The sequence below is a fragment of the Aspergillus sydowii genome (assembly GCF_001890705.1).
Source record: "Aspergillus sydowii CBS 593.65 unplaced genomic scaffold ASPSYscaffold_4, whole genome shotgun sequence".
Classification (NCBI taxonomy): domain Eukaryota; kingdom Fungi; phylum Ascomycota; class Eurotiomycetes; order Eurotiales; family Aspergillaceae; genus Aspergillus; species Aspergillus sydowii.
Window position 1 is genome coordinate 590,759 of NW_024467862.1, and position 21,329 is coordinate 612,087.

At 49.6% G+C, this 21,329-nt stretch overlaps 9 protein-coding genes across 9 annotated transcripts; 5 read left to right on the top strand and 4 right to left on the bottom strand.

The window, feature by feature from the left end:
- Positions 1–152: 152 nt before the first annotated feature.
- On the top strand, positions 153–985 carry ASPSYDRAFT_43856 (uncharacterized protein). The gene is made up of 3 exons (XM_040846750.1): positions 153–447; positions 503–658; positions 712–985. The coding sequence occupies exons 1-3, from the start codon at positions 291–293 to the stop codon at positions 870–872; spliced, it is 474 nt and encodes a 157-aa protein (XP_040703315.1). The 5' UTR covers positions 153–290; the 3' UTR covers positions 873–985.
- Positions 986–1,676: 691 nt separating this feature from the next.
- Positions 1,677–2,909, top strand: ASPSYDRAFT_88427 (AHA1 family protein; the record flags this gene model as incomplete). The annotated part of the gene is made up of 4 exons (XM_040852004.1): positions 1,677–1,899; positions 1,957–2,039; positions 2,113–2,771; positions 2,891–2,909. The coding sequence occupies 4 exons, from the start codon at positions 1,677–1,679 to the stop codon at positions 2,907–2,909; spliced, it is 984 nt and encodes a 327-aa protein (XP_040703316.1).
- A 1,384-nt stretch (positions 2,910–4,293) lies between these two features.
- lys9 (saccharopine dehydrogenase (NADP+, L-glutamate-forming)) lies at positions 4,294–6,028 on the bottom strand (the record flags this gene model as incomplete). Its single annotated transcript, XM_040841838.1, has 6 exons — positions 4,294–4,389; positions 4,468–5,292; positions 5,362–5,400; positions 5,457–5,743; positions 5,821–5,874; positions 5,977–6,028. 6 exons carry the CDS (start codon positions 6,026–6,028, stop codon positions 4,294–4,296), a joined length of 1,353 nt encoding a protein of 450 aa, XP_040703317.1.
- A 437-nt stretch (positions 6,029–6,465) lies between these two features.
- Positions 6,466–7,801, bottom strand: ASPSYDRAFT_57094 (undecaprenyl diphosphate synthase family protein; the record flags this gene model as incomplete). The annotated part of the gene is made up of 2 exons (XM_040849317.1): positions 6,466–7,452; positions 7,577–7,801. The coding sequence occupies 2 exons, from the start codon at positions 7,799–7,801 to the stop codon at positions 6,466–6,468; spliced, it is 1,212 nt and encodes a 403-aa protein (XP_040703318.1).
- An 849-nt stretch (positions 7,802–8,650) lies between these two features.
- ASPSYDRAFT_88430 (putative glycerol-3-phosphate acyltransferase Sct1) lies at positions 8,651–11,064 on the bottom strand (the record flags this gene model as incomplete). The annotated part of the gene is made up of 4 exons (XM_040852005.1): positions 8,651–9,856; positions 9,909–10,177; positions 10,234–10,831; positions 10,894–11,064. 4 exons carry the CDS (start codon positions 11,062–11,064, stop codon positions 8,651–8,653), a joined length of 2,244 nt encoding a protein of 747 aa, XP_040703319.1.
- A 1,706-nt stretch (positions 11,065–12,770) lies between these two features.
- On the top strand, positions 12,771–13,748 carry ASPSYDRAFT_57096 (uncharacterized protein; the record flags this gene model as incomplete). Its single annotated transcript, XM_040849318.1, has 3 exons — positions 12,771–12,781; positions 12,998–13,169; positions 13,242–13,748. 3 exons carry the CDS (start codon positions 12,771–12,773, stop codon positions 13,746–13,748), a joined length of 690 nt encoding a protein of 229 aa, XP_040703320.1.
- Positions 13,749–14,748: 1,000 nt separating this feature from the next.
- On the top strand, positions 14,749–15,046 carry ASPSYDRAFT_43866 (uncharacterized protein; the record flags this gene model as incomplete). The annotated part of the gene is made up of 1 exon (XM_040846751.1): positions 14,749–15,046. A coding segment is annotated over one exon (192 nt), but the record flags the coding sequence as incomplete, so codon positions are not given.
- Positions 15,047–15,665: 619 nt separating this feature from the next.
- ASPSYDRAFT_149525 (putative cell surface receptor/MFS transporter (FLVCR)) lies at positions 15,666–17,321 on the bottom strand (the record flags this gene model as incomplete). The annotated part of the gene is made up of 4 exons (XM_040841917.1): positions 15,666–16,547; positions 16,603–16,951; positions 17,015–17,127; positions 17,193–17,321. The coding sequence occupies 4 exons, from the start codon at positions 17,319–17,321 to the stop codon at positions 15,666–15,668; spliced, it is 1,473 nt and encodes a 490-aa protein (XP_040703322.1).
- An 810-nt stretch (positions 17,322–18,131) lies between these two features.
- Positions 18,132–21,146, top strand: ASPSYDRAFT_873349 (involucrin repeat protein). The gene is made up of 2 exons (XM_040851821.1): positions 18,132–18,409; positions 18,475–21,146. Exons 1-2 carry the CDS (start codon positions 18,245–18,247, stop codon positions 20,743–20,745), a joined length of 2,436 nt encoding a protein of 811 aa, XP_040703323.1. The 5' UTR covers positions 18,132–18,244; the 3' UTR covers positions 20,746–21,146.
- Positions 21,147–21,329: the final 183 nt, after the last annotated feature.

The window sequence follows — 21,329 nt, forward strand, 5'->3', positions numbered from 1 at the left end:
GGACCTCGTATTCCACCCTCCAAGTGCAGGACGAGAGGTGATGGGACACAGTTGGCATAGCTGGTCTCTTTCGACCGCAGCAAATGCTGCGCCGCATTCACTTCTATCTTTATTTAAAGAGCATGGTCGCTCATCTTTCGTTTCCTGACCATGTTCGTCTGTTTTGATCCTTTGTGGCGGGATTTTACTGAGCGCAAGCAACCGCCTCTTGTTCCGACGTCTGTGCCAAATCAGAGATTTGTATCATGCGTTCCATACTTCATGCCGTTGGAGTCCTTCCACTCCTCCTTATGTCTACGTTAGCTACCCCGGACCTTCCCATCGAGAAGAACGGTAGAAGCCTCACTCCTGCCATCGAGTCTGAACCCCAGATTAGCGACGTCACAATCACCGCGCGTGATTTGTTCAGCCGTCAATCATGCAGCAGTACAGAGGAGGAATGCTCAGGTAAACGTTCTGCATATTCCCCTGCCAGGCAACCAACTCACTGCGCTGGCTTTAGACGGTTGTTGCCAAAGTTTTTCTAATTGCTGCCATGGAAAATCTTGCACTCCTATAGGCGGCGAATGTTGCTCTGATGGCGGAAGCTGTGACACTGGTAAGAAATGTTGTGGTGATGGGTGTGCACCGCAGCTTGCTACTTGTTGTGGGGATGGAGGTAGGGATCCCTCAGTGACCTATATGCTGGCCACCGCTAACAATACTTCGTAGCTTACTGTACCCTGGCTAAGGGGAGCTGTACAAAGGTGGACGGAAAGTGGATGTGCGAGAAGTATGGCAGTTATGATCAAGCCAGTGGGTTGAAGTCTCCAGCTTGGGGAGCTATTGGTGGCCTGGTTGCAGCTGGCGTAGGAGCAGCTGGGATGTTGTGATGATTTCCTTATTTGTGCACTCTAATTCTCATGTCAGCAGCAAGATATTTCTTCGTAGTTAAAAACTCGATGATTTAAATGGTTGCCTCATGGATTGTAACGAAGTTGACTGCATTGATGTCAGGGCTTCTTCTTCGCACCTTCCTCGTTTCTTCTTTGTCCCTTGACCGAATGAGGCAGGAGCCCAACATGTCCGCGCTAACCCAGATCGAGATAGGGCTCAATGACTAATGTCACGTGGGCGCATCCCCTTCTAGAGCTTTCCTTCTGAATCTTTCGGTTCAACTTCACCAAGTCCCGGGCAGGCAAGCCGTATTATTTAACCCCCTTTCCTCGTCTCGGCGGTATTTCTCTCTCGAATCTCCCCATTGTTGCCGAGTGGACTCGATTGATCTACCTCTACTACAGTGCCCTTGGATCTGGACGTTGTTGTCGAAGCTGTAAGTCGCCCCGAAATTTTCTTCTCTCCCACAAATGCCCCCCGCTTGCTTCACATGATGAGACAACTAGCTGGCACCAGTCAGAGCAAGTTGGATATTCGTATCCCTCTTAATGCTGATTAGCTTCCTGATCCGGGAACGCTACCCAGATCCTGAATTTTGTTGCATCCATCTAGCACTTTTTTTCACTTCATCTGTGGAGAAAAACAAATGCTAATTTGGATGTTTGTTAGCAGAACCTCTAGCGTTGAAGATATAAAAGTCAATCCACGCCGTGATTTCATTTGAGTGTTTCAGTCTGGCAGCAGAATTTTCCTTTCTTTCTACACGATTAAACGTATAAATAAATACCCAACTCTCCACCATGGTTCTTCACAACCCCAACAACTGGCATTGGGTCAACAAGGATGCTTCCGGATGGGCCAAGAATTATCTGACCGAGAATCTCCGTGCGGTTTCAGCCGAGGAAGATGGCGTCACCGCAAAGGTGTCCAATTTACTGACAATGGATGGCGACGTAGATGTCAGCCAAAGAAAGGGCAAAGTCATCACTTTGTTTGATGTGAAGCTGCAGTTGGAGTATGAAGGTACGCATTTAGCTGTAATTGAATATCTCCCGAGTAATAACTAAGCCGTTCCAATAGGTAAGACTAAGGAAGAGGAGGCTGTGAGTGGGACTATTACGATTCCCGAGGTAGCCCACGACACAGAGGAAGATGAGTTTGTCGTATGTTTTTTCCCTAAAACGCCCCAAATTTCCAATTCCGGGCTCTTGAGCTGACTGGATGCTCCGCGTATAGTTCGAGATCGAAAACTACTCGGATTCTTCCTCCAAGCAGCCCGTGAAAGATCTTGTGCGCTCAAAGCTAGTCCCACAGCTCAGGACGGAACTTGCCAAGCTTGCCCCTGCCCTGGTAGCTGAACACGGGAAAGATCTCCAGCACGCCCCTGGTGTGAACCCCTCCAGCGGCTTCACGAAGGCGACATCCTATCCTCAATCGACCAAGAAAGAAGTCTCCGCTCCCAAGACCGAGACTACAACTACTGCGGCAAAGGTCTCTGTCAACACCGCTACAGTGACTGCTTCAGATGAATTCCGTACAACGGCTGAGGAGCTCTTCAAGACCTTCACCGAACCCGAGCGTCTCGCAGCTTTTACTCGTGGAGCACCACGTCAATTTGATGGCGCTCATGTTGGTGGCAAGTTCTCGATTTTCGATGGCAATGTCACCGGTGAATTTGTGAAGCTCGACTCGCCCAAACTGCTGGTTCAGAAATGGCGCTTGGCTCAGTGGCCTGCGGGTCATTTCAGTACTCTCGAGATCAACTTTGATCAGAACGACGTTGACGGTGTCACTCAAATGCGTGTGTCATGGACCGGCGTTCCTGCTGGCCAGGAGGATGTCACCAAACAGAACTGGGAACTTTACTACGTGCGAAGCATCAAGCAGACTTTCGGGTATGTCGATCCTTGTCTTGTATCACAGTCAATTGCTTCCTCACCATCTCCCTCTAGATATCGTTCATTTGCCTGGGGACAATTACTGATTACTATGTTTGTTCTTCTTCTTGCTATAGGTTTGGCACTATTCTCTGATCACCTACCGACATATTGGACAAGTTCGTGATATAGATTTAGATTCTCTTCGGTAGGGGAAGGAAACTACCCGCTACCCATGCCTTTTGAAACCGGTGATAAGCTGTTATCCCGTCGCAGCAGTGCTCACCACTTTTTCGGACGGTCTCCGTTTCGCGTCCCTCGTGAGGGCACGTCTTGCACGATTATACGATAGAATTTCCCATGATTAGAACTCCGGAGTATGTAAAGATGAACTGGATAACGAATGAAGATAAGATACCAAAGTATTATCGATGCACCCTATTCATTCGTAGTAGCAATGATTTCCAATTATTTCGGTCAGTGTTGGTCGTAAACACCGCTTCTAAAATCTGTCAAGCATTATTAAGGAAGGGAGGGTTGTCCGTGTGAGACCATCAATATCAAAAGAGATCGAAAAGCGGCCGACATTCCCGTCCACGGCCTTCTTCATTATCTCCCCTCTCGCCTTCACCAGCATCACTGCTGGGTCGGGTTTTCCTTGCAGAATCTCATATTTCGCATTTGTGATCTGCGAGGCATGTGTCGAGGGTATGAAAAGCCCTAGATCCCGGTTGCTATACCATCGTCAATGTCTTCTTCGCACCATTTAGGATAAGTGCTGCAGCGCGGTCAAGTGCAATTAGCCACGCAGGGCAATGCCGGCGCAAATGAGCCAAGATTCTCCTTGACTTGCATCGTCGTCCTCTTACCACAGGCGAGAGGTCACTACAACAAAAAAGAGGTCAGCAGCGAAACACCCATCCGCGTCGCATGTATCTCGGACACTCACAATAATAAGCCCAAACTCCCGCCAGGCGATGTGTTAATCTATGTTTGGTGATTTAACGGAGGACGGTCCTTTGAACGAGATTCAGGGCCGGCAACCCGAGTCTAAATTATGTGACCTGGTCGATAAACGGGACTGGGCCAGCTTGGAGTTACGGTACGGCAAATCCTATTCCTGACCTTCGGACAACTGAGGTTGATCTACATAGGGCCTCGTTGAAGTTGTCGAATGCACTGGAGAGGAAGAAACCTACTCGCCCATGAGCACCTCAGCCTAGGTACAACTGATTTGGCGTGTGGGTTTTACGCAGTGTACAAACATTTTGGGTAATTTATTAGTAATACAGTAGGTAGATAGATATCAAATCGCCCACGACAGACAGCAGGATCATCTCGTGAAACAACTTCTCATCCTCATGACCAGGATAAACAGGAGCGCGTTCAGACTCTTGCATTGATAGGATAAGCGAACTACTAGCACGTATATGGATTTATTTCTCATATTTTGTAGAATTATCCTTTTCTATCCTTTTATTTTTATAAATAGTCATCTTTAGATCGTCGTAATAGTTTTCAGAACGATAACTCAAGACATTTACAGAGTCTTCTCAATCATCTCAATGCCGTAGTCGGCCTTAAGAGTCTTCTGGATAGGCTCGCAAATTTCCCAGCTCATGGGGGCAAGAACACCCTAAAATAAGAAAAGTTAGGGGCTGGGAACAATCGAGAAGAGGATTCAGTTGAAAATTGACGATATAGGGTGACTTACCTTCTGGCTGATAGTACCATCAAGAACCAACTTCACGGCAACACCGCAGGGAATACCGACGAGCCTAGCCATGGCGGAGTAACCACCGGGAACACCGTACTCGCAGAGAGTGCTGGTGCGGACCTCCTTGGAGCCGTCCTTGTGCTCGATGCCGAACTTGTGCTGGAGCATAACCAGGTCACGCTCGTCAGGGCCGTACTGCATCTTCTGCTCGAGGCTGGCGCAGAGGGTGTCGAGGGGGTTACCGCGGGGGGTGATCTTCTCGTCGGAGAAGACGCCAATCCAGCGCAGACCGGAGAGGATACGGTCACGCTCGTCGTTGTTGGGGAAGGCAGTCTTGGAGGAGATGGCCGACTCGAGGTCGCTCTCAGAAGAGGAAGTGGCGCCGAGGATCTTCTGGGTGGCTTCCTTCCAGCTGATGGGGGAGCTGAGGTAGTCGCGAGCTTCATCGCTCAGGAAGCCGATGTCAACGAGGACCTTGATGAATTCAGGGAATCCCTGGTAGCGGAGGGTACCACGGACGAGGGTCTGGGCCTCAGGGATGTCGTAACGCTCACGGAAGGGGGTTGAGTCACGGTTAGGGTATGCGACGAAGGCGAAGCCGGGGTAGATGTAGTACGGCTTGGCGGTGGCCATGAGGTCAGGGCCAGCAATGCTGACCTCCTCACCACCCTTGTAGAACTTGGCGGCGTTACGGAGGGCAAGCAGGACACCACGGCTGGACCAGGAGAACTTGTAGCCCAGAGGGTTGTTGGAGCACTCGGGAGCGGGAAGGCCACCGCAGTAAGAGAGGAAGTCAGTGATCTTACCACCGGCCGCGTGAACCTATTGTTGCAGCAAAAGTAACCCCTTAGCGTTTTGTAGGTGAAAGGTTATAAGAGAGGAGCATCATACCTCGTGAATAGTCTTGACGGCGTAAAGGTGGTCGATACCCTAAGGAAGAGATCAAAGTTAGTAAATCCTCAGGAACTTTTGAGGTAGACACTTACTGGGTCCAAACCAATCTCGTTCATAACAGTAATTCCGGCGTCCTTGCACTGCTGGTCCAGCTCCATCATAGCCGGGGAGACGTAGGATGTGGTAACGACATGTTTCTTGGTGCGGATAGCGGACTTGATCACCTGGGCGTGGAAGGTGTAAGGGATGAGCGAGATGAGCAGATCCGCCTGCTTAGCGGCCTCATCAAGGGCTTTATCATCGCTGACATCAAGTGAGATAGCCTTGGTGTTGCTGAATCCTTCGCAAAGCTTCTTCGCACTCTCGAGGGTTCTGCAGGCTGTATTATAGAGGGGCCCATAGTTAGTCTCCCAGAAATCACCAATTGGGCGTTGATTCGCGATTCTAAGGACATACCGACGGTTACTTCGACACCTGCCTTGCTAAGAACCTCAACGGTAGGCTTGGTAACTGTATAACAAAATACCGGTCAGTCATTTTCGCATTTAAAAAAAGTCAATGCGGGGTTCTGTGTCGACATGTAAAGACAATGCGAAGGAGTGAACGACATACCGAAGCCTGAGCCCAGAAGAAGGACCTTGGAACCAGAAACTTGCTTGGCCATTATGACGATTGGAATGAGATAATGGGTATATTTGATCGGTGAAGTGAGTCACTGGAGGGATCTCGGGCTGTTCTCAAGGCAATCCCCCCGCCGTGTGGATGATCACGTGAGTTTCCTATGGTGCGGTATCGGAGTTACTCCAAGTTTTCCGACGCTTCTAGGAGCATGTACAGCGCTTAGTAGTCTGTAGGCTGTATTTCTACCTTCGTGTTATCATCACATTGGCATGATACATAGATAACCGAGAAATAGCTGCCGACTGTATGTGCATGTAGTTTTATTATGTACAATATCAACAAAGATGCGATATCTTCCCGTCAATGGTGCTAACCGCTAACCCCGAACATGAGTGCATGGAAAAAGGCCGTAAACTCCCAGAATTCTAATGCTATACCCAATTGCTAGTCTATAGATATATAAGTGTATCAAGGAATAAACTATAAACTCTTCGCCTTCGCATTCGAACTGACCACAAGCTCTTCTCTGCTCTCGTCTGAGGATTCCTGGAGCTCACCGTCATAATTTCCTTCGGCATCTGGGTTTTTCCTCGCCTTGGAGACTCTCCGCTGCCACCTTAATAAAACGGGTAGGAACTGCCATAGGTCGAACTCAGGCCAAAGGATGTCTAGGAAGGCGATTTCTGTGTTCTCGTGACACTGCCAGAGCATGAAGTCACTGAGACGTTCCACCCCAGATGTGCGAACTAGCAGGTCAAGTGGAGGGTTGTCGCGGGTAAGTAGGTGTTCGGCCAGGGTTTGACGTGTGATGGTCTCTGGGGATTTAAAGACCGGGGTTTCAGACTCAGTGGATGCTGCCGTCCGGCCTTTCGTGGTCTGGTCAGACAAGTGGAGGGTGGCAGCGGATGAAAGAGCAGATTCAGACTGGTAGACTTTGTTCTGTTGGTCTGGCTTTTGGGCATCATCTTCCCCGAGTGTGGATGATTCTGACACAGAATCACCCTCTGTACTAGAGTCATCCAGTTTTCCGTTAACTGTTCGAGATCGAATGTTTTGTGCGATGTGATCTTCAGAAAATGGGGTCCGCGGAAGAGCCGACGCTGAGTGAGCGGACGGGAGTGGCTGGCTGTACTCGGCTACTGTATCCCGGATGGCGCTGGTAATCTCGTCACGCGATGTGTAGGGAAAGCAAATATTAAGAACACAGTCCCCGTTGTTCTTTGTCATATCAACTGCACGATCGACTGCAGCAAGCACGTCCGGGCGAAGCAAGTCCAATCGACCTAGTATCCGGACTTTCGCTCCATAACGATCCAGAATCTCACCGTGTTGGGCCATCTGCGATAATTTGACTCTAGCCATTTCCATCAGGGCATCCACCTCAAATTTTGACCGCTTAAAGTTTTCGATGCTGAAGGCGTAAATGGTTACGACCTTCACTCCGCTCCGGTAGCATACCTCAAGGATCTGTAGCACAAAGTATAAGCACCAGTATATTTACACCCGAGAGCCAATATGAGATTTGGAGAAAAAGGAGACCGAAGATGCGAAAAATAAACCTCTCGAGTCCAAATATTGACATAAGACTCACCCGTGCCAGCGCTTCAAACCCCAGATTATGTCCCTCCACTGTTTCGATCCCGTGTGTTCGGGCAAATCTCCGATTCCCATCCATTATAAAAGCGATATGTTGTGGAACTGGCCCTTGCCTGATTGCTCCAACCAGCAGGTCTCGGAGCTTGGAGATCGCAAACTCGATGGGGGGTGATGCAAGGAACCAATTCCGGAGCTTTGAAAGGTGCATTGACGTCGCCATATTGGAGGTCTTTTCGTAGGACAGTGTTAATAATAAAAACAAATATATCTAGTCCCGATATCGTATTAGGGTGTTGTGGTCGGAGATGAATAGCTTGAAGTGACAGACAGTCGTGTGGGACGAGAGAAAGCGGAAAGGCAAACGATGCAAGAATTAAAGAGCTGCCACGACGATTGAGAAACAAGAACTAAGCTTGAGGGTATAATGCAACTGATAACAGCTGGCCGAGAAATGGTCAGCGAGCGAGAAATCGAAGTTCACTGGGCGCAGTCGTGGCCATCAGGCGACACCGTTTTTCTTGTCTTTTGCAGATCTGACGCAAAAGGAGAGGGCGTGGAGGCGGTGATACATACCTGAAAATGAGAGAGAAACGAATGAAAGCGGACCTCAAGAAATGCTGAGCTGACGGATTCACTTCAACGCCTGCAGAACATGAACTGGCGTATGATGACAGTGAGGGCATTGGATTGAATCTATTCATGATTGCGTCGGTCGTTCCAGACAGCAACCGGTTGTGGGTCAAAATCTGATCCACGTGTAAGGCTTGCCTCCCCAGCTTGCGGTCCGAGGCTTTCATCTTCCGCCCAACCTCAATCCTTCAACATCAAATAATGCGGGGTTGAGGGGATTGTGAAAGATTTTATTTCAGGTTGTGCATATTCATTACTCATATTGCCGCCCATGAAAAGAGGTCTGTCATCAAAACCGTCTCATTTGCTACGGACATCCATATTAGGTACATGGTACGAACTGGAAATACAGGAAGATATGAAAAACCCCCAACTCCGCCGCTGTCATTACAGGCAGTATGGCCCTCTCAGAGCCTCATTTTATAGCACGAACAATTTGTTATATATCCTTCCGGTTCTCTTCGCTGTGCGGCGTCCCGGGCCCAGAGCTGGCCATGTCCCAACTGCTATTATCTTCACTTCGCCGACGTCGCTCTCCCCGTTCGCGCATTGCATCACGAATCTTGAAACTCACCTCATCAAGTCCATCTTTGGCTGTGAGCTGGCTGAGAGGTTTCAGCTGCTGGCCTGATGTGCCCGGTAACCCTCCAAACGAGCTACTGCGACTGTTGCTGCGGCTACGATTCCGGCTCGAGGGTCGGGTCGAGAAAAAGCCAAAGTTCGCAAGGTTGTGGAAGGATTCGTTCCGAGGAAGTGGTTCTTGGGAAGCTGAGCCTTCGTCGAAGTTTGTTGTGCTCGCCCTCCTGATCTCCACGCTTGGTGCTTGTCCGTTTTCTAGAGTTGAGGCTTGCCGGTTGAGCTCGCGGAAAGGGTCCGTCACGATCCTTGCAGCATCAAAGTCCGGGAATAATTCAGGGCCAAGTGTGTTGATGGTGTCCGTGACCTGTTTAGCGAGCGCAGCGCGTCGTAAGCGCAGTTTGACCAACGTGTTGGCCGACGACGGGTTAAGCGACAACAACAATGGGCGCAAGGATTTGACAATATCCATGCCAATCTCCCCGATGCGCAGTGCGGCGAACGTAATGGTCGGAAATAGGACCATGCCAATAGGTATAAATGTCCAGAGAGGTACGGATTCAGGAACGTAACCGTTAATGCGGTTACGATAGGCCCAATAGGTAAAGGTTATGGTATAAAAGGCGTAAAGAGCTGGGGCAAATGCGAGAGCAACGAGGAGTTTCCAAGTTGCCATAACGTCACGGCCTTGAAGCTTGACCGTTGAAGCAGCCAGTGCTTCTTTCGATTTCTTGTTTGAAATCAACTTGGTCGTGATGAAAACAGGGGTAAAGAGAAGAAGCCCAGGTAAGGTCCCAATAGTGAGAAGAACTAATTTACCCAGGCGATATATCAGTGTCGCAATCACCTTGATGGATGAGAACTTCGCATAATCAACCTGGTGGTCACGGATCCCCAATAGACGCAATTCTTTGTTATAGTCCGCGATCGACTTTTTAAGACTGATAATCCGCGGGTCATCTTTGAAATGGGAATAGCCCTTAACGAGACGGCGGTTGAGTTCAACGACCATTGGAAGAGGCAATTTCTTCCCTTTGATGTTGTACAGACGACGCGCAGCTTGGATGACCTGAAGCTTGGTTAGCCCTAGTTTCGACCACAGTTAAAGGGACTAAACTAACCATCAGTGTCTCGTAATCAGGACTGGCTACGGTCACTGACACGAGACTCTGGTATATCATATCCAATAAAGGACCCACAGCACCTCTTCTGTCACCGTTCTTATACATTTCTACTAACTCTCTTGGAACCTCAAGAGGAGTTCCGAATTCAATCACCGCTCTCGACCGAAATTTGTGAGCGTGGAAATAGTTCATTCCGCACGGCACAATCTTCAACCCACAGTCAGGGTTCTCCGCTAACGTACCGAGAGCCATGAGGGCCACACCAGCTGCAATCGGGGGTCAGTTACCGCTCTATTTTGTATGGAAATGGGGGGCAAATTACGCTTCAAGGGAAGTAAATCGGAGCGGTCGTGGCTACCTCCCTCTGGGAAGATACCGATACAGCCGCCTCCAAGGAGCCTTCCAAACACCGCATCATACACTGCACTCTGATCCACATGGGGCGCCGCCTTGAATTTGGACCCATTGAAATCGGCGCGGTCTTTGTCGGATACTTCCCCAGAGAACTTTCCATCGTCTGTAATATCGTTCCGACCCGTCAACTGGAACAGCGCATCCTTGTGGCCGAATGGTTTCTTGAGAATTAGTTCCTCTGGACCGCGAATCTCAGCGATGTTCGCGTTATGCGAAGTTCCATTGATGGTGGGAAGTGCGATCGTGCCGTCCCTCTCGAAGCCTGGACCTTCGAAATTTGTTCCAACGCCACGCAACAGAGTAGGTTGGTTGATCGGGTCTGGGAGATACACGGTACCCTGGCCAGGTTTCATCATGTCCATTGCTCGAGACACGGGCACAGTTCCTATGCCCCTCGCCAAAAGCCCGATGAACTTGCGGCGAAACGATTTCTCTGCAATCAGGAACGAGATTCGACGGTGCGCCTCGGTGCGCAGAACACGCATAAGGATCAAGGAATCGACGAACTATAACAATTCAGCCATTGTAAGAACAGTATCAGAGAAGTGATATACTAGGTATGCTGTACCTGATTAGCATGAGGGGCAGCAACAATGATCATTGGGCCCCGTCGAGGGATCTTCCATGAACCACGCGGATGGACCTCCCGGAAGAAGAGATCAACGAGCACTGAGAACGTCCATAGCACAAGATCGTATAACCACCCAACCAAGGGCGGGATGTATGGCTTCCTCGCCATGACGTCAAGGGAATTGGGTTAACAATTCTCAAGACAAGCGATGTGTAAACTCGAGTATTATATAGAAAACACGGGAGACGAGATCATCCGAAGCTCTTTGCCTGCCAGCGACGTCGACCAGGTTTAACGTATTTCAGTTCCAGTTTCCGTAAGAAGCACGCGTGAAGAAGGAAAGCCGAGACCGCATATCCTGCCCCTGTAAACAGCTCAGCCAAAGCTGTGTAGAACAGATCAGGAAGCTTGGGAAGCGTTTCTGGCGTCAAAAGAGCTATGTCTCGTATGGACAAAAGACGAACAGCAGGCTGGCCTCAACAGATCTTGGACGACAGTAGCGCATGTGACGTGACGGTGCTAAGGTTGGGATTCCTCGAGTCTGGATGCGACGGAAGGCGGTAATTTTTTCAATGGTGGGGTAATCGTCGGTGGTAATACCAATACATATCAGCCAGCTCAGGAACTGATAGATAGCCAATGTTGCATCCATCTTCAACGGTTTTCCCAGCCACAAACGCGCCATTTCTTTTCCTCATGTCGTCGACAAGAAATATATAACTAAACATTTTTCGAATTCTACATAAGCCTAGTAGACCGTATCCACAGTCATGGTGACGCTTCAATACTCCGAGACAGGTAAAGCTGCTTTCATGATGTACTTTACAACCGTGGCCGTGGGGGTCAATGTCATCCTGATCGAACCATAAAGAACCTACCAGAACGGTAGAACCCATTGACATGAACTCTATCAGGGGACCTTTGTGGATTTAAACTCTCAAAATAAACTCTCGCCATCACCAGAATAGCAGTCCCGCCATTGGTTTTACCAAGGAACGTCTCCATGCATAGCGCAGGCATGATCGTTCGCAAATATCAGCTGTTACGACGAGTCCAAGGATGAAGAGAGAGTTCGTAAAAGGAACGAACATTATGGCCACAGGGACCCGCTAACGTCTTACCACCAGCACGAATGTCCTTTGAGAAATGGCGGCGCATTGGCAGATATCTCTCATGGTGACTGGGGCATGCAACCCCTCTTTTATCTAGGGCGAGTCCCTCTATGGCACTGACATGCTGTATGGTCAACTCCGAGGGTGCAAGCCATGTTAAATCACCACCATGTTATCGCCTGCCTTGACGCTGCTGGTTCATGAATGCTAGACAGCGAAAATCCTCCCGTGGTGTCCAGTGATAGTGACTCAAAAGTTGTATTATCTTAGGCTGGCAATGAAATGCTAACTATGTAGTAGTATTACCTCGTAAGAACGATAAATATCGATCAATGGTGTGGAATCAAACGACATTCCCTGAAGTGTTTGCCTGAGGCAACTGGCGGGATCACAGTACCGTTATTACGTATGCGGTAACTTTAAGCGGCGCCTGAAGTACCGCGGAGAAGATTGTTGCGACCTGGGTTTGAAGTGTTCACAGAGAATTCTTGTCATCCCCATCTCAGAGGCACGTTCAAAGCACAAAAACAGAAAGGCGAAAAAGCCCAAGCGTTGGGGCCCTCGAATCCTCGAAATCCAACCGACAAACTGCGACTGCCGGCCCGTTCCAGACCGTTACGTACCGCATCTTCATTAGCCCGCTCAGTTCTCGATAAACACACTCCCCGCTTAGCGTCTCCCATACTGGTTTGATATCCCGGACATCCAGAGTCTCGCTTTCTGGTTATATCCAGTGTCAGTTCTCACAGTTTCTACCGAAAGATGTCGATCAAGTATGTGGATGGGCCCCACTCCCCTACTCTTCCTAGACCCTCCAGATTGCCTCGTTCCTTGATCACAATTTTGGCCCCCGCCGTAACTGGCTCGTTTCGGTTACAATTAAGCTGCGGGTGGGATAATCTAGACTGGAAACAACAGTCATTCCAGCCCTCCCATCATTTTCTATGGTCTTCATGTAAATACATGACATATTCTAACTGAAGGAACAGTTGGGTGATGCTCGACGAGCGTAAAGGCTTTGTCCATCTACCGAATGAGAAGTTGCTATACACATCTCCCCCTCGCACAAGCTTCGCTTTACAACCGCCTCCATCCTATACCGGCTCAGACTCGTTTTCACTACAGAGCAGTGCTGGCCAAGTCTACCTTACAAATCAAAGGGTAATTCTCTTTCCATCTCCTTGATCCTTGTTCTGTTTGCTTGGAAGTACTCTATTAACACTAGTCATCCAGGTTGTTTATATTCCAGCTCAACGGTCAGATGAACTGGAGTCATTTTCAGCGCCCCTTCTTAACTTACACGACACTCATGTTTCATCTCCATTCTTTGGACCCAATGCATGGAATGCGGTTGTTCAGCCGGTGCCAGGAGGCGGGATTGCCCCGTCGCTAGTAGCGGTACATTTGAAAGTCACATTCAAAGAAGGAGGAGCGTTCGATTTCCACGGTCAGTTTGAAACGATCAAGGAGCGCCTTCAGCAAGCAGTTGAAATCTCCCGTGAAAGTGGCCGAGGAGCTAGCAATGTCAACATGTCCGGTGTCCACCTTGAAGAACTACCCGCGTATTCTGCTCCCCAGGGTGGCTTGACTGTTAATGACGAAGATGTCAGTCGACGAGAACTTCGCCAAAGCCCTTCAGAGGCCAGCGCCGAACCTCAAGAGCCACCACCAGATTATGAAGAAGTGCAGCAACAGAGCGTCGCCAACGAACTGGAAGAGAGATTGCGCCGTGCAAGCTGATACTTGGCAAGCGGCGGCAAAGACATGAAGGTTTTGTCTCCGTTGTACTCGATCTAAACGATTCCTGTTCCTCATTTCCTTTAACCCCTTCACTTTGTAAAGCAGATTTAGCGGCAAAATGCGCGCCTCTTTTGATTCATTTTCAGCCGACAGAGCAATTACAAACTGTACTAGTTTATAGAAATGATAATAACTTTTGAGATTACAATTCTTCAATTAAATTCAAGATCCCTAGGGACCGTACGATGCCCGTCTCGGTGATGTTCGCAGTGACCAGAAGCGTCGACCAATCACGTGGCAGGGCGATAATAATTGCCCAGTCGCCAGTGGCCGGGGTGTTCCGATTTTCCTTGGACGGGAGACGGACACCAAAGCTTCGTGAAAACCACCAAACCTCATCAACCTCGCTCGTTACCGTGCACCCACCGCCCACCCGTCACCCTCTGGACCCCAGACCTTCCAGTCTCATCAATTGACACCCCAAGACGGTTCAAGATGGGTTTCACCGACTTTTTCTCCGATGTGATGTCCTCCTGGGGCTTCCCCGAGGCCCAGGCTGAGGCTCCCGCCGAAACCGCTGAGGAGCCCAGCGCCCCCGAGGCTGAGTCCGATGCGAAGGCCGACGAAACCGCCAGCGAGGAATCCGCCGATGCTGAGGACACCCCCGAGGAGAGCTCCGAGGAGGGCTCCGAGGAGAAGGGTGAAGACGCTGAGGAAGAGGGAGAGGGAGAGGAAGAAGAGGAGGAAGAGGAGGAAGAAGAAGAGGAGGAGCCCGAGGATGTCAAGCCTAAGTTGGAGGAGGGTAAGTGCCAATTAAATTATTGAATTATTCCGTCGCTTGGTTTCCTTATTATGTCGCGTCCTTTTCGGGTTCCGGGTTACCGCTTGACTCAGCGATACATACAATCGCGTCTTATGGGCAATTGTCAACGGGATTTCTCTCCCAGTCCTCGAAGGTTCTTCAAAATCTTAACACTCGCTAACACTATATTTTATAGAATGTGCCAACTCCGCTCAGTGTGCCCCCTACAAGCACCACTACGACGAGTGCGTCGAGCGCGTAACCTCGCAGCAGGAGGACGAGGACTACAAGGGTCCCAAGGAGGACTGTGTCGAAGAATGTCAGTGCAATACTATCCAGAGGATTAAACTATCACCATTCCTATACGATGTGCCGTTCAATCGCAACTAACCTCACACTTTCATCAACAGTCTTCCACCTCGTCCACTGTGCCAACGCCTGCGCTGCTCCCAAGCTCTGGAAGGCTCTCAAATAAAGGAGACAACGCTGAAACGATCCCCGACCCCGGTTCCACTGCCGGATTAACGAGATGCCAACCAACGACACCATCCGGGACGCATTCAACTATAAAAGTCAGCAGTAACTTTACTGCACCTGGGATTGGGATACTGTATCATTGCATGTCGATTTTTGCGCTTAGAGGTTGAAGGATAATACGAATATTGTCCTTTAATGTGTATGTACAGATAGCTGGTCTCCGCCTTTTTATATCAACTTGTGTTTTAGATAAATGCTACTTCTCTCTAGACATACTTTACTATGCTTGTGTAGTTCTAAATCATAATGCAGCTAGAAAGCCACGGAGACACCAGACTCATTTCATGCAAATCTTGAGTGCATATGTTGTCAGTGGGAGTCTATTTATATGCCTACTATCTTCGTACTCGAATCCGTAGTGTAGCGTACTGCCATCATTTACTCGAAATATTTGTCGGCTACCTGCACTGTTATACGCTAACCTCCGTACACAAGACACTTCAAGCAAGTGCCAGCTAGGGATCTAGGACATATTATATGGTCATGTATACAAGGTGGGTATTTTGCGCCCGTAGCTCGCTATACCAATAAGAACACGGCTAAAGATAATACTAACTACCCGCAGGCATCAGATGGTATCAGTTCTTTCCCCAGGGAAGCTTCACACCAAGGTCGAATCTCGACTTGCTGGTTTCAATGCCTGCATCTGCGGATCCGCCATTGTCGCCACCGCTACGAACGCTTTCAATACGTTCCGCCTGCGCCTGCGCCTGCGCCTGATCTAAATTCACCCCTCTGTCAAAGTCCAAACGTCGCCTCCTAACATCACGTCCAAACAACCCAATGCATATCGGGAATGGCGCAGCCACAGAAGCAACCACTGCAGAAAAGATCAGTGCATTACGCATATTCAGCGGCGGGTCACCGCTAGGTCCAGCCTTAAGCGCATCCTGGACGAGGATGAAAATCGCGCCGAGTAACTGGCCGGAGGTCCAGCATATCGTGCTCCCAATCTCTGGAGAAAAAGGGTATGTGATTTCGACGAGGTATTCAAGGGCGACGGGGAGGAGACCGAAGGAGGATGCGCCTAGGATGGCCATTATGACGTATGACGGAGCAATGCCTGCGGGACTCGGGGGTGCGAAGATAAGTGCGATGTAGGAGATTGTGATGATGGGGACGAGGGTGCGGATCAGGCCGAGGTAGTGCTTGTAGCGATCTGTGATGGGAGAGAGGATGGCAGAGGATATGAGTCCAACGACGATAAGGATCCCGCCTGCGATGCCGGCGTCGGTTTCAGTGAAATCATACGGGGAAAGGATTTGGTTTAACAGCGAGGATACGCTGTTGAAGAAACCAACATAGACACCGAAGGGGATTAAAATGAGCCAGAATTCAAGCGTCCGGAGCATTTGCGAGATGGCCGGGAGGAGAGGTGTTCTATCCGCAGCAGATGATGCGCTGGGTGGTGTTGGTGGTTGCGCTGGGATGAAAAATGATGGAAGCGATGCAACTGTTGCCTGTCAATCGAGTTAGACGACATCCTCTTCCGTCTGATGTGTTTTGTATTCTTACCATGACCGAGATCCATAAAACCATGTCCGGAACCTCACTGGGTTTAGTTGCCCAAAATGAGTTGATCAACTGGCCGAGAGCAGCACCCAGCGGGTTTGCTAAAGTTGCCACGGCGGTTGCACTGGTCCTCCCTCGATCTGAGAACCAGAGATCGCTATATCTAGTTGGAGCGCTGAGACAGAACGGTTGTGCCAGGCCGATCAGGATCTGGCCGAACATGGAAACGCCAAAAATTCCCCCCTGTGCCTTGGCTCCAGCATAGCGGATCCAGTTTCCAACAAGGAGAAGTGAAGAAGTAACAATAATGGCTGGCCTGGGGCCGCCTTTGTTGAGAGTGTATATAACGACGCTAAGTTGGGAAACATGTCTTTAGCGCATTTACAGTGATGAGAACGCCTAGGCGGGCACTTACGGACTCGAAACACAGAATGCAAATAGATAACCAGTACTCATCCAATTAATGGCGCTCTCGGAGACGTCGTAATACTCTGCAGCGGTCGTTGAAATGGCGGAAAACGTTAACCACTGCGAGGGTCAGCGCGTGGTCTATACAGATTTCTAGGTTGGGGTCCACAGCGAAAAAAACGTACATCCCAGCTAACCATAATATTCAGCAAGACCAGCTGCGCCAACCCCCAGAATCGCCGCTTGTAGACCTTATAGACTGGTCCTGATGGGGGCAGGTCAGCGGTGCTGGTTGCATGCGCATCGGTGGCCATTGTGAGGGGTTGGCCGGGGCGATGTGATATGGGAGGAGGATACGGAGAAATTCAACGTCGGATCAAACCGTCCCTGCGACCGGATTCGATCATTGATATATCATTTTTTAGGCCTGTTAAGCGATAAGAGCTAGGCCAGGGTCTGGTTTCGCCATGAGACCAATTCCATCGCGCATTAAGGGTCCGAGGTTCGTCGCGTTTCACTTATTAACATTGTCATATGTTTATTGATGGGTCTCTCCGCACTCACATTCCACCCTTGAATTAAAATTCTCCAGTTCAAGAATCCTGTCCTTGCGGGGGTGGAGGCTTGAAATTGTATATCTAGAGTTTAATTGTATGTACAAAAATATTCCGCAGCAAGGACTCTGGCCCTGCACGCTTTGGTGTTGACCGTTCAGGAGCAAGGCGCTTACCACAACCCACAGCCTTTTACCAGTCATGCATCCTGCCGATGCTTACTACGGTATGTTATGCATCGGATGGCTGTCCACAGTCGGTCAAATTTCTGATGAACAGCTGCGAACTGCAGAGAAACAATGCCTCCGCAATTCTGATGGATCTCTTTGTTCCTGGCGTTCACCAGCCTTGGCCAGCCGCCTTTTGGACACTGCAGATCCTCTCGTGACTGGCGCCAATCTGATCTCCCAATTCCTCCCATCCTCTCCTAACCGGACACTGCATTTCTTTCCGTAGTTCTCTTATTGACCCTTCCTTCTTTTATGCGGTCAAGTCTCCTCTTCTTTTCTTGTTTATCATTGCAGTGCTTTTCTATTTATCGTCGCTCGACGACCCACGAGTCCGACCCCGTTCCCCTGGCGGTAGACCGCAGGCTTCCGAGAATGCATACTGCTTATTAGATCTATCACGCTTTTTTTTGATACCGAACAATATCCCTACGACTATTTGCCTCCGTCGCTATCATGAACGGCCTCGATTTTCGGTCCAGCCAATCGTCCTATGGCGACCCAAGGCATTTCTCAGCCGCCTCATACGGCACGCCCCAACCGCCCCCAACCAAGGTTCTCCTGGACGGCTATCGTGATGCTCTGGGGCCGAATAAGACCGAGAAGTCACCGTATGACCCGGTATGTAGTTCTGCATTAATATTCTTGACCAGAAAACAGCTGATTCCAGGCTTCCGCCCCTCAAGATGAACTCGACCTCGCATCCCCGCCGCTCAATTCCACCTAGCGCCAATGACCCGGTCGCCATGTATCTACTTACCGAAACTGCCATGGGCGATAGCATGAATTACGAAATTTTGTCGGTGGAGGAAGTTGAGGGGTTGAAGAAGGAGCTTCGAGTCTTGTCCAGCCGTACGAACGCTACGAAACGAAAATTGACGCTGGAATTAAAACTTCGCGACGCGGCCATGTCACTAAGCCGACTACACAATCAAGGCCATGATGATCATGATTCCGACGGGCCAGGACGAAATGAGACAGATACGAAGAAAACGAGTGAGGAACTCGCAGCCAGCACTCGAAAATGTGAGGAGCTGTCTACGGAGATTTGGTACTCCGAACGCAGAGTACAAGAAATACAGAAGAGATTACTCGAACACACTGCTGGAGTTTTACAATTAACACACAAGGGCTTGAAGAAGAATCTGAAGAACGGCATCCCACACACTCCGGAGAGCCTCTCTAGCAACAACACAGTGGACGATTTCGATGATCGGAGCTTGTATAAATCCTCAGACCATGTGGATGGAGCTGGTAACTACGGAGCACGAGCAGCACAACCTGACGGTTTGGCGCATGATACCATTCAGCAAACGGAAAGAAAACTAGAGTCGCTGAGTAGCCGATTACGAAATATGTTGCTGCAATCGGATCCGAACAGTGAACATCCTCAAATTCCACAAACATCAAGTAGCGACGGTCCGGTTGATCTCTCAGCAATAGTGGATGCTCATACTCAATACATTGAGAATGGACTTGGTGTTCTCGGCTCCAAGCCCAAGGCCGATATGCCCAGCCAAGAGTTGGATCGTGTCAGCGAACAGCAGTTGGTGGAGATGGAGACACAATTGGTCACTATCATGGAAAACCCAGGGCTGCCTCGCGCTCAAACACTACCTCCGGCTCCTGATTCCTCAGGGGCCGATCTTGCCGAGCACCTTACATATCTTAGTGTCGGGATACATGGGCTGGAGAGCAGAGTTGACAAGTTACTTGAGCAAAAGGGCATTCTTACGACCCAGATCCAGCAGCAGCGAGAACTCAATTCCAAGTCTGATGCAGAACGGGACGCCAAAATCTCCGACCTAATTGAAGAGTTAGCTACTGTCCGCAAAGAACTTGAAGCTGCTGAACATCACGGCCAGAAATCAAAGGAAGACTACGACTTGACAATGAGAGAATTAGAGGATGTGCGACGGGAGTTATCAGAATCTGGGGGTAATCAAAACAGCAGGGGACTCCACGATTCTGGGAACGAATCTCATGAATATGCGGAAGCCGAAGTCACACGCCTTCAGAATATTATCCAGGAGATCCAACACGAGAAGGATGAGCATCATGCTGCCCGGGTCCGTGTGGAGGGAGAAGTCGCTCGCTTACAAGGAGTGGTGGGCCAACTTCAGGACTCCACAGAGTCGCGTGAGAGCGCTGAGCAACAAGTCTCGCACATGGAGGAGACAATCCGCCAAATTCGTCATGACGCAGACATTCGAGTCAAGGAAGCAACCGATATGCGGGCACAAGCCGACGCGGAAATTACCCGACTGGAAGAGTCAATGAATGAGCTGCGAGAGCAACTAGAATCCCAACTGAGAGAAGCAACAGAAGCACGCAGCGAGGCAGAAGAGAAATCGACCAGCCTGCAAAAAGAACTGACCGACCTAGAGGGTGAAGTTGTAAGGGCCCAAACAGAACTCACTATGGTCAAAGCGGAGCTTGATGGTGCCTATGGAACACGTGCGCAACGGGCTGCTGAAGCTGCCGCTGACCCTGCGCTTTTCCTGGAACTCGATGAGTTGAAGGCCAGGAATTTCGAAATGGCCGAAGAGCTTGCTGGTCTCAAAGCCGGGAAGCCCGGAAGCGGCGACGTTCAAACTCGTGTTGAAACGCTCGAAAAGGAACTTCGCGAGACTGTTGATGATTACGAGGCCATGACCAAGGCAAGTATTGAGTTCGAGAAGGAGCGCGAGAGGTTTGAGGGCATCATTGATAGCCTTCGCGATCGTTGTGAGCAGCTGGAGACTCAACTCAATGAGGAGCGGATTAGCTGGATGGGCTCCAACAACAGTGCTTCGTCCATGGGACGAGATGGTCCTTATGAGACAACATCCACAATGGTGCTAAAGAACGAATTCAAGAAGATGATGCGTGATACCCGCGCTGAAAACATGAAGATACTGAAGGTGGGCCATATTTTTTACTTAATAATATGCCATTTTCAGATAGCGCTAACCTGAGAACAGGCCGAGCAAGAGGAGCGCAAGAAACTTGAAGCCATATTACGGGATCTGAAAAAGGAGCAAGCGAACCTGAGCGGCAAATCGAACCTCAGCCAAACGGCAACGGCATTATGATGAACACATTCCCCCTTCACATTTTCTTTTTTACGCCCTTCTTCCCACGATTATTTTTTTCGCCCTCTATCACCATCTTTTCAGCCTTGTCGAGAGCTTGTCCGCCGCTTCCGGGGAATCGCTGGCAACTAGCTTGTTTCCAGCAACAACAGCAACTAGCATAGCTATGGGGGATGGAGATAGCAAGGCAAGCCAGCTCATGAGCGGGCGACATCGGGTCAAAGACATCCGGTGAAGCCGTGTTTTGGATGAGAGTCCACTTTGGATATATCAGTACCTTTCTTGTATATATTAATGTTTGTTTCTTAATTCGCCTCGCCTTAGGGCTTGGATGTATTTTCATCTCGGTGCCTATCTTTGTCGGGACTTGCACATATCACGCTTGAGAAATATGTATCATAAAATTCGACTTGTCAAGACTATCAGCATATAATCGAATAGCTTGCAACAGCTTATTGTCATTAAAT